Genomic DNA, 12,805 nt, shown 5'->3' on the forward strand with positions numbered 1-12,805 from the left:
CCATTTATTATACCCAAGTCCTCTGCATCCTTCCAAGTAGGGTATAGCAGTAGTGGATCCCACCCCTTTTCTGTATGGAAAATGTTGAAAATACCTATGTCATGAAGTGGCTTGATGATCTCATCAGGTAGAGTATGTTCGCCCATGAAACCATATATGGGATCAATACCAATCCCCTTTTATATTCTCGAACTAATATACCAATGGATATTTCCTAGAATTCATCACCTAATCGTCATAAAGCCCCTCCAGAGGTGTGATCCATATTTAGAGCAGAACGTCCCATGCCTAATCCATTCCTGTTATTCCAGGTTCTTTAAATATTTACCCTTTATTATCTCATCCCTGATGCATGTTCCGGAAATGGTGCACCATAAGCTCTTTGATACGAATGCCCAACTGAAATGTTCTATGTTTTTTAATCCCTAACCACCAAACTCCTTCCTGTTTATAATAACATCCATGCTGACCAAATGGATTTTTTAGTTGTCCTTTGTGCTAGACCATATGAATTTGGAAAATGGTTAAATTTATTCTCTTGATGATTTGAGTCTCTAGAGAGCCTATATAAGTGCATCTGATACACCAATATATTCTGCAAGACCAATTAGGCTAGGATTAATCTACTGTCGAGGGACAACCATCTGTGAGACCAATTATATATCTACACACAAATTTATCAATGATCCACTGCCAATCCGCTAAGATATATCTATTTAGTTTCATACTGAATCCCAAATATGATAACTCAACCTCTATTGGAGAGGAAGAAACTCCAAAGATGTATGAAATATCTGAGATATGGTCCAACTCGGATGAAGCATATATAAGAATGGACTTTGTTTTGTTAATGTATAATCTAGAGGCATCTTCAAAAGCCAAAATGATGTGTTGAAGAAGTAACCATTGATTTATGGAAACCTGTCCAAAAAGTAGAACATCATCAACAAACATAAGGTGTGTGATAGATACATGTCTAGTGAGTTATAGCCTTGTAAATTCTCCCTAAGATTTTTCCTCCATGATCCGCCTACTAAGACCATCTATGACCAATAAAAACAACAATGAGGATAGCGAACGTCCGTGTTTAAGGTCCCTAAAGGCCCAAAAGAAACTGGATGGAACACCATTTATTAAGATTGATAGATAAATGAAGATACACATGCCATTATACATTCATCGATCCCTATAGAGAGTCCTATCTTATGCAAAATCAACCCCAGGAACATCCAATCCACGAAATCATATGCACGATGAAGATTCAACTTTAATATGATGGTGTCTTTCCTACAAGTTTTCACATAGTGTAATGCTTCCTAAGTGATGTCCACCACATCCTGAATATGTTGATTCTTTAAGAAACTAAATTGTCAAGCGAAAATATTAGACGAGAGGTGCACCTTCATGTGATTTGCAAAGATCTTTGAGATCAATTTGTAAATAATGTTACGAAGTGCTATGGCCCTGTAATCATAGAAAGTCTTAGGATTGGAAGATTTAGGAATCAACACAATGAAAGTCACGTTAACTAAACCTGAAACTTTCTGGATATGTCGAGATTCCTCCACCATATTTAACAAGTTAGCTCCCATGATCTCGTGGAAATGTGTAAATATCTCAACAGTCCACCCATCGGATCGAGACATTTGTCACTATAAAAGGATTTGAGCACTAAGAAAATCTCCTCCAATGAAATAGGCCCCCCAACAACCTAGTCATCCTCCTTAGAGAACATCCGAGAGGGCAGGGACCAAAATATGTTAATTGATTATCAAAATCGACACCATCCTTAACCTTAAAGAAATCCCCAATGTATTTGATTTCCATCATGTTAATATCCCGTATCTTTGAAGCTTTTACACCCAATCCATTTAGAACCACCCAAATGGTGTTAGTTTTCCTTAGGAAAGATGTATATTTTTGTTAAAATATAGTATTTTTATCCCCACTCACAATCCATATCACGTGACTTTTCAGTCACCACTCATGCTCTTATATATGCAATGTGTGCCTTTTACGAGATTCCAACACCAAAAGTCTCTATTGTTGTGCTGAAGATAAAAAGGCTTGGGATGTTGGGTTATTTAGGTGACCCATATTCACATCGATCCCCACAGTTTTGAGCATAGCACCTCCATCTCGAACGGATCAGGAGAGACTATCATAGTTAATCATTCTTTCTTCGCACCTCCATAAACCTCCAAACCTCGCTCAACTTCAATTTCTTTCTTCGCACGCCTTTCCTTTTGTGAAATGTGATAATTGAGCAGGAGGTGCAAGCTTTCCACCGTGCACATCCACGGGTTCTCGGGCCATTTCGCTACCTAAATCTTCTACCCGCAATGGATTCTCCCACCCGCTTCCCCTTCCTCGCTGAGAATTTGAGCACTATCACCACCACAAAGGCCAAGCACCATGTGGTGATGCTCCCCTTCATGGCTCAGGGCCACATTATCCCCTTCCTAGAGCTCGCCAAGCTGCTTGCCAAACGAACCGGATTTGCCATCACCATAGCCAATACGCCTCTCAACATCCGAAGCCTGCGACCCAAGATCGAATCCGCTAGCCCCGCTCTGGATATCCGCCTGGCGGAGCTGCCCTTCTCCAGCGACGCTCACGGTCTTCCTCCTCACACCGAAAACACGGACTCCGTCCCTAAACATCTTTACCTCCGTTTCTTGGAGGCCTCAGAGCAGCTGGAACCCCATTTCGAGCGCCTCATTCGCCATATCATTCAAGAAGAGGGCGGGCGCCTGCCTCTGTGCATCATCAGCGACGTGTTATTTGGATGGACGCTAGACGTAGGGAACAGGTTGGGAATACCCAGGATCCAGTTCTGCACTGGTGGGGCTTATAGCACCTCCGTTTATTATTCTCTCTGCACTTACTTACCTCACACCAAGACCGACGCCATCGAGTTTGTTCTGCCCGACATGCCGCATGTGACAATGGATCGATCTCAGCTCCCTCCATATCTAAACGGGGGCGACACAGTATCCGCTGCCCGGATCTTGTTCATTAATCACCAAATATCTCGCAACGTGCTTAGTTGGGGGTCAATCTGTAATACGTTTGAAGAGCTTGTCAGCCCAGGTTAGCTCAGAAATTAATGAGCGCAAGAAAACAACTGATAATATTTCTCATTAGACAACTATTATTTATATATACAAAAAAATGGATCAGTTCATCTTCTAGATGACTGTCCAGCTTCACCTCATCCATTTCGGATTAGGTGTCAACATTCCCCCCCTTAATCTGAAGGGATGTTGGTGAGTCCAAGCATCGTTCTGAATCTTTCAAGCTTTTCTCTTCCAAGCGCTTTGGTGAAGATGTCTGCAATTTGCTCGTTTGTGGAACAATGACGGAGATGGATTGTTTTGGCCTCAACATGATGTCGGATCAGATGATATTTAGTATTGATGTGCTTAGTACGATCATGGAACTTTGGGTTCTTGGCCAACTTTATTGCAGAGGTGTTATCAATCATGAGTGGAGTAGATTGTATTTGTTTTACTTGCAAATCTTCAAGAATTTTCCTGAGCCACACAATTTCTTTCGTTGCTTCAGCTGCTGCCACATATTCTGCTTCTGTTGTGGAATCTGCTGGTACTGATTGTTTGCGTGATCTCCAGGAGACAGCTCCTGATCCAAGACTCATAGCATATCCTGAAGTAGATACCCCAGTTTCTCTGTCTCCATCGAAGTCTGAATCAGAGTATCCAATCAAGTTGAAGTCGTCCACCTGTGTATACTTGATTCCAAGGTCTTGAGTTCCCTTCAAGTACCTTAGAACTCTTTTTGCAGCAGACCAATGTCCTTCACAAGGCTTTTGCATAAACCTTGAGAGGATTCCAACAGCAAATGAAATGTCTGGTCTGGTATTAGTGAGGTAGATGAGACTTCCTACAAGCTGTCTATACTTTGTTGCATCCTCAAATTCTTTTCCTTCAATAGATGTGAGCTTCAAGTTTTGTTCCATTGGAGTAGAAAGGGGATTGCACTCTGTCATGCCAAATCTGTTTAACAAATCTCCAATGTATTTCTTTTGAGAAAGAAATATGGACTTTGGATATTGGGTTACTTCAATGCCAAGATAGTAATGAACATAGCCCAAATCAGTCATTTCAAAAAATTTTCCTAATTCTTTCTTTATGGATGCAATATAACTTTCATTGTTCCCTGTCATTAAAAGATCATCTACATATACCACAAGATATACAACTGTTTTGCCAACTTTCTTGATAAATAAAGTTGCATCATCAAGATCAAAATGTTTGAAGTTGAGTTTCAGAAGATGCTCAGTTAGTTTTTCATACCAGGCTCGTGGTGCTTGTTTGAGGCCATACAAGGACTTCACAAGTTTGCATACTTTGTGTTCATGTCCTTTCACAGCAAATCCTTCAGGTTGGGACATAAAAACATTCTCTATTAGATCTCCATTCAAGAATGCAATTTTTACATCCATTTGATGGACTTTCCAACCGTTCTAAGCAGCTAGTGCAAAGAGTGTCCGGATGGTGGCCCATTTTGCTGTGGGAGCAAAAGTTTCCTCATAATCGACCCCTTCCTTCTGTGCAAAACCTTTTGCCACAAGCCTAGCTTTGTGCTTGTCAAGTGAGCCATCAGCTTTGTACTTGTTCTTGTAGACCCACTTGCAGCCAATTGGTTTGGTTCCAAATGGAGGATCAACCAGCTTCCAAGTGCCATTCTTTATGAGGGCATCATACTCCTTCTGCATCGCTTCTTTCCATTCATCATGAGAAGCAGCTTCTTTGAAGGAAGTTGGTTCAAAATCTGTAGACAAGTTCAATTCACAATCATAAGTAACATCCATATCAACAGGTGAATTAGAGTTATCTACATCACCTCCATCTTGTCGGTTTGAATTTCTGGTTCCTGTTTTTCCAATTTCATCAAGATGAACAATTTCAAGTGTCTTTGTCAGCCACTTTGGAGGACCTTTCTGAGATGGTCCAGGCTGTTCTGTTGATTGAGTTGGGTCTGAATCAAGATTGAGTCTCCCAATTCTATCAATTACATCACTTAAAGCATCATCTGTTGTTGGAGTGTCATGCAGGGGAGATTGTTCTTCAGAAGAAGATTCCACATGTTGATCTAGTATAGGAATCCCCCCTTCAAGATGTGGAATCTGATTATCAAACTCTTGAAATGATTTTGGTTTTGTGAATCTATCCAAGCGATCAAGTTGCCGCTCAACAACACTGTCAGATTTGGATGATTCAAGAAAAATGACATCTCTAGATAAAACAAACTTTTTATTTACTTCATCATAAAGGCGGTATGCTTTAGATGTGTTTGAATACCCCAGGAAGATACACTTACGACTTCTAGCACCAAGTTTGTTTCTATGTACCTTTGGTATTAAAGCATAACAGGTGGAACCAAATATCCTGAGATGTTTTACCGAAGGAACATGTCCATACCACAATTCATAAGGAGTCTTGTTTCTTATAGCACTAGATGGACATCTATTCTTTATATATGCAGCACATAGAACAGCATCAGCCCAAAACATTGTCTTTACATTTTTGAGGAAAAGCATGGATCGTACCATATTCAAAATTGTTCTGTTCATTCTTTCAGCTACACCATTCTGTTGAGGATTATAAGGCACAGTTGTTTGATGTTTAATCCCATGTTGGCAAAGATAGTGTTCAAATTCATTTGATGTATATTCTTTTCCATTATCAGTGCGAATAGACCCAATATGAGATTGTGCATCATTTTCAATCCACTTATGAAAATTCTTGAATGTTTGAAAAGCATCAGATTTGTTCTTCAATAAATAAACCCAACACATTCTGGTGTAATCATCAATAAATGTCATGATATACTTATTTCCATTTGCAGAAGGAACAGGCATTGGACCACATAAATCTGAATGAATAAGTTCAAGCTTCCTATGTGCTCTTGAATGTGAATCATGAAAAGACTGTTTGCTATGCTTTCCTAGAATGCAAGCATCACATTGTTTATGTTTTCTAGGAATTGTAGGCAAACCAGCAACACCATTTTTCTTCAACAAGCGGAGACTATCATAGTTTAGATGTCCAAATCTAGCATGCCATAATAAACTTGATGGAAGTGTACCTTCATCATGATGAGAAATATATGAAAAATGTTGTGCATGAGCAGAGGTTCCTTGCAGTTTAAGAAGTCTTTCTTCTTCTATACCCCTCATGACAAGTGAATGGTCAGATGCCTTTCTTACCTCAAGCTTTCCATCAAACATATGAATGGAGTGACCTTGCTGGCGGATGTGGACCAGGGACAACAAGTTTCTCTTGAGTTGTGGGAGATATAGAACATGATCCAGAAGAAAGTCTGGAAGACCAGGCAGTTTAAGCCTGACTGTGCCAAGCCCTGATGGCTTGATTTTTGACTGATCTGCAAAGTATACTGCTCCATCAACATTATCAGTGAAATCTTCAAAAAAATCTTTCATATGAGTCATATGACAGGTTGCTCCTGAATCAAGCAACCAGTCATTTTTCGAAGAAGTAAGAGAAGCATTAAACAAATCTTCATTTACTCCAATGTTACATTGTGCCTCTATATAGTGAGCGGATTCAGGTGTTTTACCTTTCTGTGAGTCATCAGTTTTACCTTTCTGCTGATTTCTTCTCTGCTCAATCTTTTCCCATGGTAGCTTGCATGTAGAAGCATCATGAGATCCTTTTTGTTTGTGTCTGCCCCCCCTGCCTCTGAAATATCTTTCTCTTTCTTTTGAATGCATACTGTAACAAAAATTATTTTTGCTGATAGAAAAATAATTTTGCTAAAAAGAACTTCTGCTAAAAAAAAAATATTTTACTGATATACAGTGAAACTGTACTCAAAAGGGCATTCTTAAAAATTTCAAATCTCTTCCAATAAATGCCTCAATACTTCAAGCTGCAACATATTTCTCCAAATTTATTTCTTTAAATCCCTCCAAAAGCATCCAGCATTACAAATATTAAGTATGACTTCAAAATGTAGTAAATGCCCATAAAATATTACATATTACATCAACATTTTAAATGCACTAAAGTCAGATTCCTGTGCGCCCTTCGCTCGGTGCTAATGTATATAAAATTGGTATGCGCAGTGGTACTTTAAGTGCTGATCTTCCTGATGTGGCATCTTCGCAAGGCCCAATCCCTACAGATGTTGGTAAAGCATCTCTTTTGGGTAGTATGGACCATGAAGCACTGTCTATACTGACTACGTTATACACAGCAAAAAGATTTCCAATGACATATGAGAGGTCAAGTCAACGAACTGGTTACAAAGAGTACCGAGACACCACAGTTCTTTATAATAAACAACGATACCACTGTTCTTACCACAGTTTACAGTCTTCAATAAAAAACACAGTCACAAAAAACGCAGTCGGCTTGGAAATTCATTCTCAGATCACAGCATTCCGGGTCGTGAGCCAGCTTTGATACTATAGGCAGTGTTTAATCCGCTTCAGGCTTCAACGTTTCTGTCAGGCAGCAAGCTTCAGGTTTCAAAAGAAATGCATTAAAAGAAATGCATCAACACAGTCTTTAACGCAATCTTCATGTACTAATCCGCTTCACGCTTCAACGTTTCTGTCAGGCAACAAGCTTCAGGTTTCAAAAGAAATGCATTAAAAGAAATGCATCAACGCAGTCTTTATCGCAATCTTCATGTACTAATCCGCTTCACGCTTCAACGTTTCTGTCAGGCAGCAAGCTTCAGGCTTCAAAAAGAAATGCATTAAAAGAAATGCATCAACGCAATCTTCATGTACTAATCCGCTTCAGGCTTTAGTCATATTTCAAAAGGAAATGTATTAACGCAGTCTTCCATACATCAATACAACGCACTCTATAATACATCAACGCAGTTGCAGTAATAAAAACGCAGTCAAAAAAACTCAGTTGCCAGAATGAATATATTTGGAAATATGGGCTGCGTCTTGGGGGAATCGATACAGCATTTACAGTGTTATAGGGTGGCTCTCCACGGCCATATCAACGATCACGGCTCTCTGCAAACACCAGCATCTCCTTCTTGCCATCTACGGCAGCCATGAACGCCCGCGAGGCAAACCCTGGACCATGAACGTTTATAAGAAAAAATGCGCAGAAATAAATGAGCGATTGTTGACAGAGGAACGTGAATGGACCATGTCAGGAGAGCAGAGATGTCAGAAGAGCAGAGAGGGTATGCAGCGCTGGTGCGCCAGGGAGCAGAGGTAGGTTTCATGAGGCAGCAGAAACCTGGCAGAGGCCGGAGCTATTTCTGGGACCTGTGCTCTGATACCATGTCAGGCCAGGTTAGCTCAGAAATTAATGAGCGCAAGAAAACAACTGATAATATTTCTCATTAGACAACTATTATTTATATATACAAAAAAATGGATCAGTTCATCTTCTAGATGACTGTCCAGCTTCACCTCATCCGTTTCGGATTAGGTGTCAACAGAGCTGGAGCATAGCAGTCTCCAACACATGAGAAAGTCCACTGGCCGGCCGGTTTGGGCGGTCGGACCGATCCTACCCTCTTCATTTCTCTCTTTCTCTTCTTCAAATACAACGGTCGATTCGGATTTTCTACTTCGGGACAAGCAAGCAGAGGCAGAATATGCAAGGGCATCTTTGCTGTGGCTTGATTCCCAGGCACCCTCCTCTGTGCTCTATGTTTCCTTTGGAAGCCAAAATTCGATATCGTTGTCACACATGAAGGAGCTGGCTCTGGGGCTGGAATCGAGCCAACAGCCTTTCATTTGGGTAGTCAGGCCACCGCTGGAGGTCCCATTTACTTCAGAGTTCTCGGCGGAGTTTTTACCAGAGGGATTCGAAGAGCGAGTAAAGGAAAAGAAGCGAGGATTGCTTATCAAAAAGTGGGCGCCTCAGCTGCTGATCCTGTCCCATCCTTCTACCGGAGGGTTCCTTAGTCACTGTGGATGGAATTCGACACTGGAAAGCCTAAGCCAAGGGGTGCCTATCATGGGATGGCCCATGGCAGGCGACCAGTTCGCGAATTCGAAAATGTTGGAGGAGGAGGTGGGCGCGTGCATCGAGATGTGGAGGGGAAAAGAGGGACAGCTCAAACGCGAGATGGTGGAGAGAAGTGTAAGAATGTTGATGACGGAAGAGAAGGGAAATCGACTAAGACAGAGAGCCAGGGAGATAAGAGAAGCGGCCATGAAAGCAGTGAGTGAAGATGAAGACGGAGGAAAGAAAGGGTCATCTGTGTGTGCTATGGAAGACATGATAAGAACGTTTAAAGTAGAATATCAAGGGTAGAGTTGTTCATCTGTGTGTACTATGGAAGACATGGTAAGAACGTTTACTCTTCTTATTCACCGACATTACTCTTCTCTTCTTATTTATTCTGATCCTTTGGTGGCAACTGGTATAATTCTGTCCCCTGTTCAAACTTTAAAATGTAGGCCCGATTACACCCTTCAAACAATCTATTATGTAGAAGGCTTCCTTTTCAATCTTGAGAAGAAAAAAATGGTCATTCCAACTTTACTATCCATCCATAAATTCTCTTTTCTTGGTTTCCCACGCACCAGCAACCATATGTCTTCAACACTGAGGCCGAAGAAAAATGACAGAGTTACCAGGAGTCAATCTAGAAACTGTTGATTCTAATGCATGAGTTGAAATCATGAACTAAATATCTCAAAATCAGTAATTTATATCTTATATATTTATATGTATAAGGATCAATAAAAATATCAAATATGATTTATTGTTTGCTATCCATCTCTCTGATCTCTCAATTTTCTAATCAAAATTGCCTTGTATCTCCCCATCTTCCTCCTCCGGTTCCATATTTGCATCACAGTGATTGAATAATAAGATTATAGTCATTCGATTTGCTGCGCACTCACCATCAGCTGGATAATGGGCATTGAAAAGGTTTATTTGGTGAAACATCATGCGCGAATTTGGTGAAACATCACGGCTCACAATCAAAGGTGGTTTTGATCGCCTAAAATGCTAGTGGAGTTATCTATGTGCAAATTTGGTGAAACATGGTTTTGGCACCCTCACCTTTGTTTTAAAAAAACAAAATTTAATGAATGGCTTCATGAAGACTTTGTTTAGAGTTTGTTTTATTGCCGTTTTAACCAGATGTTGAAAATATAGTGGTAAGATGGGGTCATCAAAATATAGTGGTAAAATGGGGTCGTCGCTTGTTTGAGGATAAGCTGCAACAAAAGTATTCCTTGCCCTAAGTCATATTTGACTTGCCCATCGTGTGGACCTACCACCCAGCCTCACCCGTTTACAAATTGAAAGGCCGAAGCTGAATCAAAACTGCATTTCATGTCTTATTCAAAACTTATTGTATAACGTTCATGCACTTGTAGTGTATATTTTCACAATTGTAAGATTATAATTTATTTGTTGATGGGTATAAAATATTATTTTTTCATAATAAAGTATTAATAAAAAAATATTAATTTGACATAGACTTTTAACGTTGTCTCTGAGACTAAACAGTGTGTAAAGAATCTAACGTTGTCTCTGAGACTAAACAGTGTGTAAAGAATCTATCTTCAACTTTTTTTTTTAACTAATTATCATGAAATTTTTATTTTCCGAGGACTTTGTGAAATATCATATCTACAATTAAGATTCAAACCAAGAAAGTTACTGGCTCTCTATGTGTCCATAAATTATAATGTTTTATTTTATATAAAATTTTATAATCACAAGTATGAGAAGAATCTATCTTCAACCCTTTTTTTTTAACTAATTATCATGAAAATTTTATTTTCCGAGGACTTTGTGAAATATCATATCTACAATTAAGATTCAAACCAAGAAAGTTACTGGCTCTCTATGTGTCCATAGATTATAATGTTATATTTTATATGAAATTTTATAATCACAAGTATGAGATTTGTTCTTGGTTAAGGAACTCAACCTATTCCATAAGTAAACTCTAGTTTTCTGTTTTAGGATTTATGAGAACAATGGTAAATCAATTTTTTTTATACTTTAAGTGAGTTGAATTTTTTTTACTTGAGCAGATTTCACCTTAGTTTGGTTAAGTCTAGTTTATTAGAAGAATGGATAAATAGAGTGAATCTTGTTCTAAAATTATATAGGCCTTGCAATGTAAGGATTTGAGTAAGATATTTTTTTGGTGGTGGCTCTTGCATCCACGTACCAGAGTTGTTTATTGTTTTTATTTATTTTTATTTTATTAATAGAACTAAATTTAGAATATAATAAACTAAATAATTGAATTGATTTATTATTTTTATTACTTTTTAATTTAGTCTGCATTATGTTTTAGTATTATAATATTTTATCTCATAATTTATTTTATGGATAATACATTTAATAATAATAATCAATCTCCACTAAGCATGGTCAAATATAACTAACTAAAATAAAACATCGTTAATTATGGTAAACCAAGATCAAAATGGTTGACCATAATAAAGCATCGTAAAAGGTTGTCAATCATATATCAAGTTCAATTATTGTCGGAGAATTCTAGAAGGGAAACCCCCAATTAAGAGTAGTTTAGGGAGACGATGTTTTCTCCTGGAAAACAATGGAAATTCCATCATGATTTTGAAATCCGTGTTAGCTCCCAAGTTTTAGGATTTTGGGTGTCTTAGGGGTTATGGATGGTGCTGAATCCATTTCCACCATCCAAAAAATGATTCAAACACTCCTATTTTCATATTTCTTGAAAAAAAATACTCAGGGGATTCAAGCCAGAAATTAGTTGTTCGGGCAAAATTGTCACCTAATGTTGACAGTGTTGGACCCATTAACATTCAAGGGGTCTCCCTGATATGAAGTCCCATTTTGGCCTCTCACCATTTGGAGTAGAAGCTCCATTCGAAATACGGCCTGGTTCCCGAAGAAGTGGGTTTTAATGATGTGCCTTCGCTGTAATAATGCATAGAGTGGTGTATTCATGATTTTGGTGAACAAGTGTGTCACTCTGCAGAGGGTCAAGTGTGATGTATGAAAGTTCTAGCACATGAGCAGAAAATGAGTGAGCCCCTTAGAAGCATATAATAGTATGCATCTTGAAAGGAACATGAACATAAAATACATCACGAGTTAGCCGACAAAATAGGTCACAAGTTAACCATGATGGAAATAAACAACATCATGCATTCAACAAGATTCATACTAATGCAAACTAAATATTTCATAAACATTAGTGTAAGTGAAATAACATATATTGCAAACATAACAAGAATAGTCCTACTATTTTCACAACATATGCATGAAAATGTGTCGGCTCTGAGCTTTTATTAAAGTGAAAGTTCCAAACATACATATGCCATTGACGAACCACTAGTCCCAATAGTGGAACAAGAAGTCTACACCTAATCCTTCAAAGAAAGATATTCCCTCTATGCTAGAGAGAAGCCAAATGGTTTTTTTTTTAGCTTCTGAAACGTTGCAGAAAAAACATTATAGCGAAAATGCCACGATGGCCTATTTGGAGCTGCGAAACCCTAGAATCCAAAGCTTTGATACCAAATGTTATGAAACCAGCTCACAAAAAGATAGATCAACGCCTTAGAAATAAGCCTCTTCGAGGGGGAAACCTCCTTTACATTACACAAATGAACAATTCTTGGATGATACAAATGACAAGACCTCCTTTCTATATATAGGAGTCTCAGGGGTCATAATATAATCAGAGCCGACATAACAATAATAATGTAAAGGCACAATAATAACAATAGTGGGCTTCTATGGGGCACAATAATAACAATATGGGGACTACATAGGCACAACAATATAATAAGGAGGTTGTACTAATAACAATA

General features: G+C 38.7%; 1 protein-coding gene across 1 annotated transcript; it reads left to right on the plus strand.

Moving 5' to 3' along the window:
* The first annotated feature begins 2,308 nt into the window (after positions 1-2,308).
* On the plus strand, positions 2,309-9,304 carry LOC149190274 (UDP-glycosyltransferase 92A1-like). Its single transcript, XM_089413384.1, has 2 exons — positions 2,309-3,083; positions 8,463-9,304. The coding sequence occupies exons 1-2, from the start codon at positions 2,343-2,345 to the stop codon at positions 9,282-9,284; spliced, it is 1,563 nt and encodes a 520-aa protein (XP_089269510.1). The 5' UTR covers positions 2,309-2,342; the 3' UTR covers positions 9,285-9,304.
* The last annotated feature ends 3,501 nt before the right edge of the window (positions 9,305-12,805 follow it).

Source organism: Pinus tabuliformis, chromosome 3_1 (assembly GCF_031772625.1).
Source record: "Pinus tabuliformis cultivar Carrire ecotype Pingquan chromosome 3_1, CPIR1, whole genome shotgun sequence".
In the NCBI taxonomy this organism is placed as follows: Eukaryota; Viridiplantae; Streptophyta; class Pinopsida; order Pinales; family Pinaceae; genus Pinus; species Pinus tabuliformis.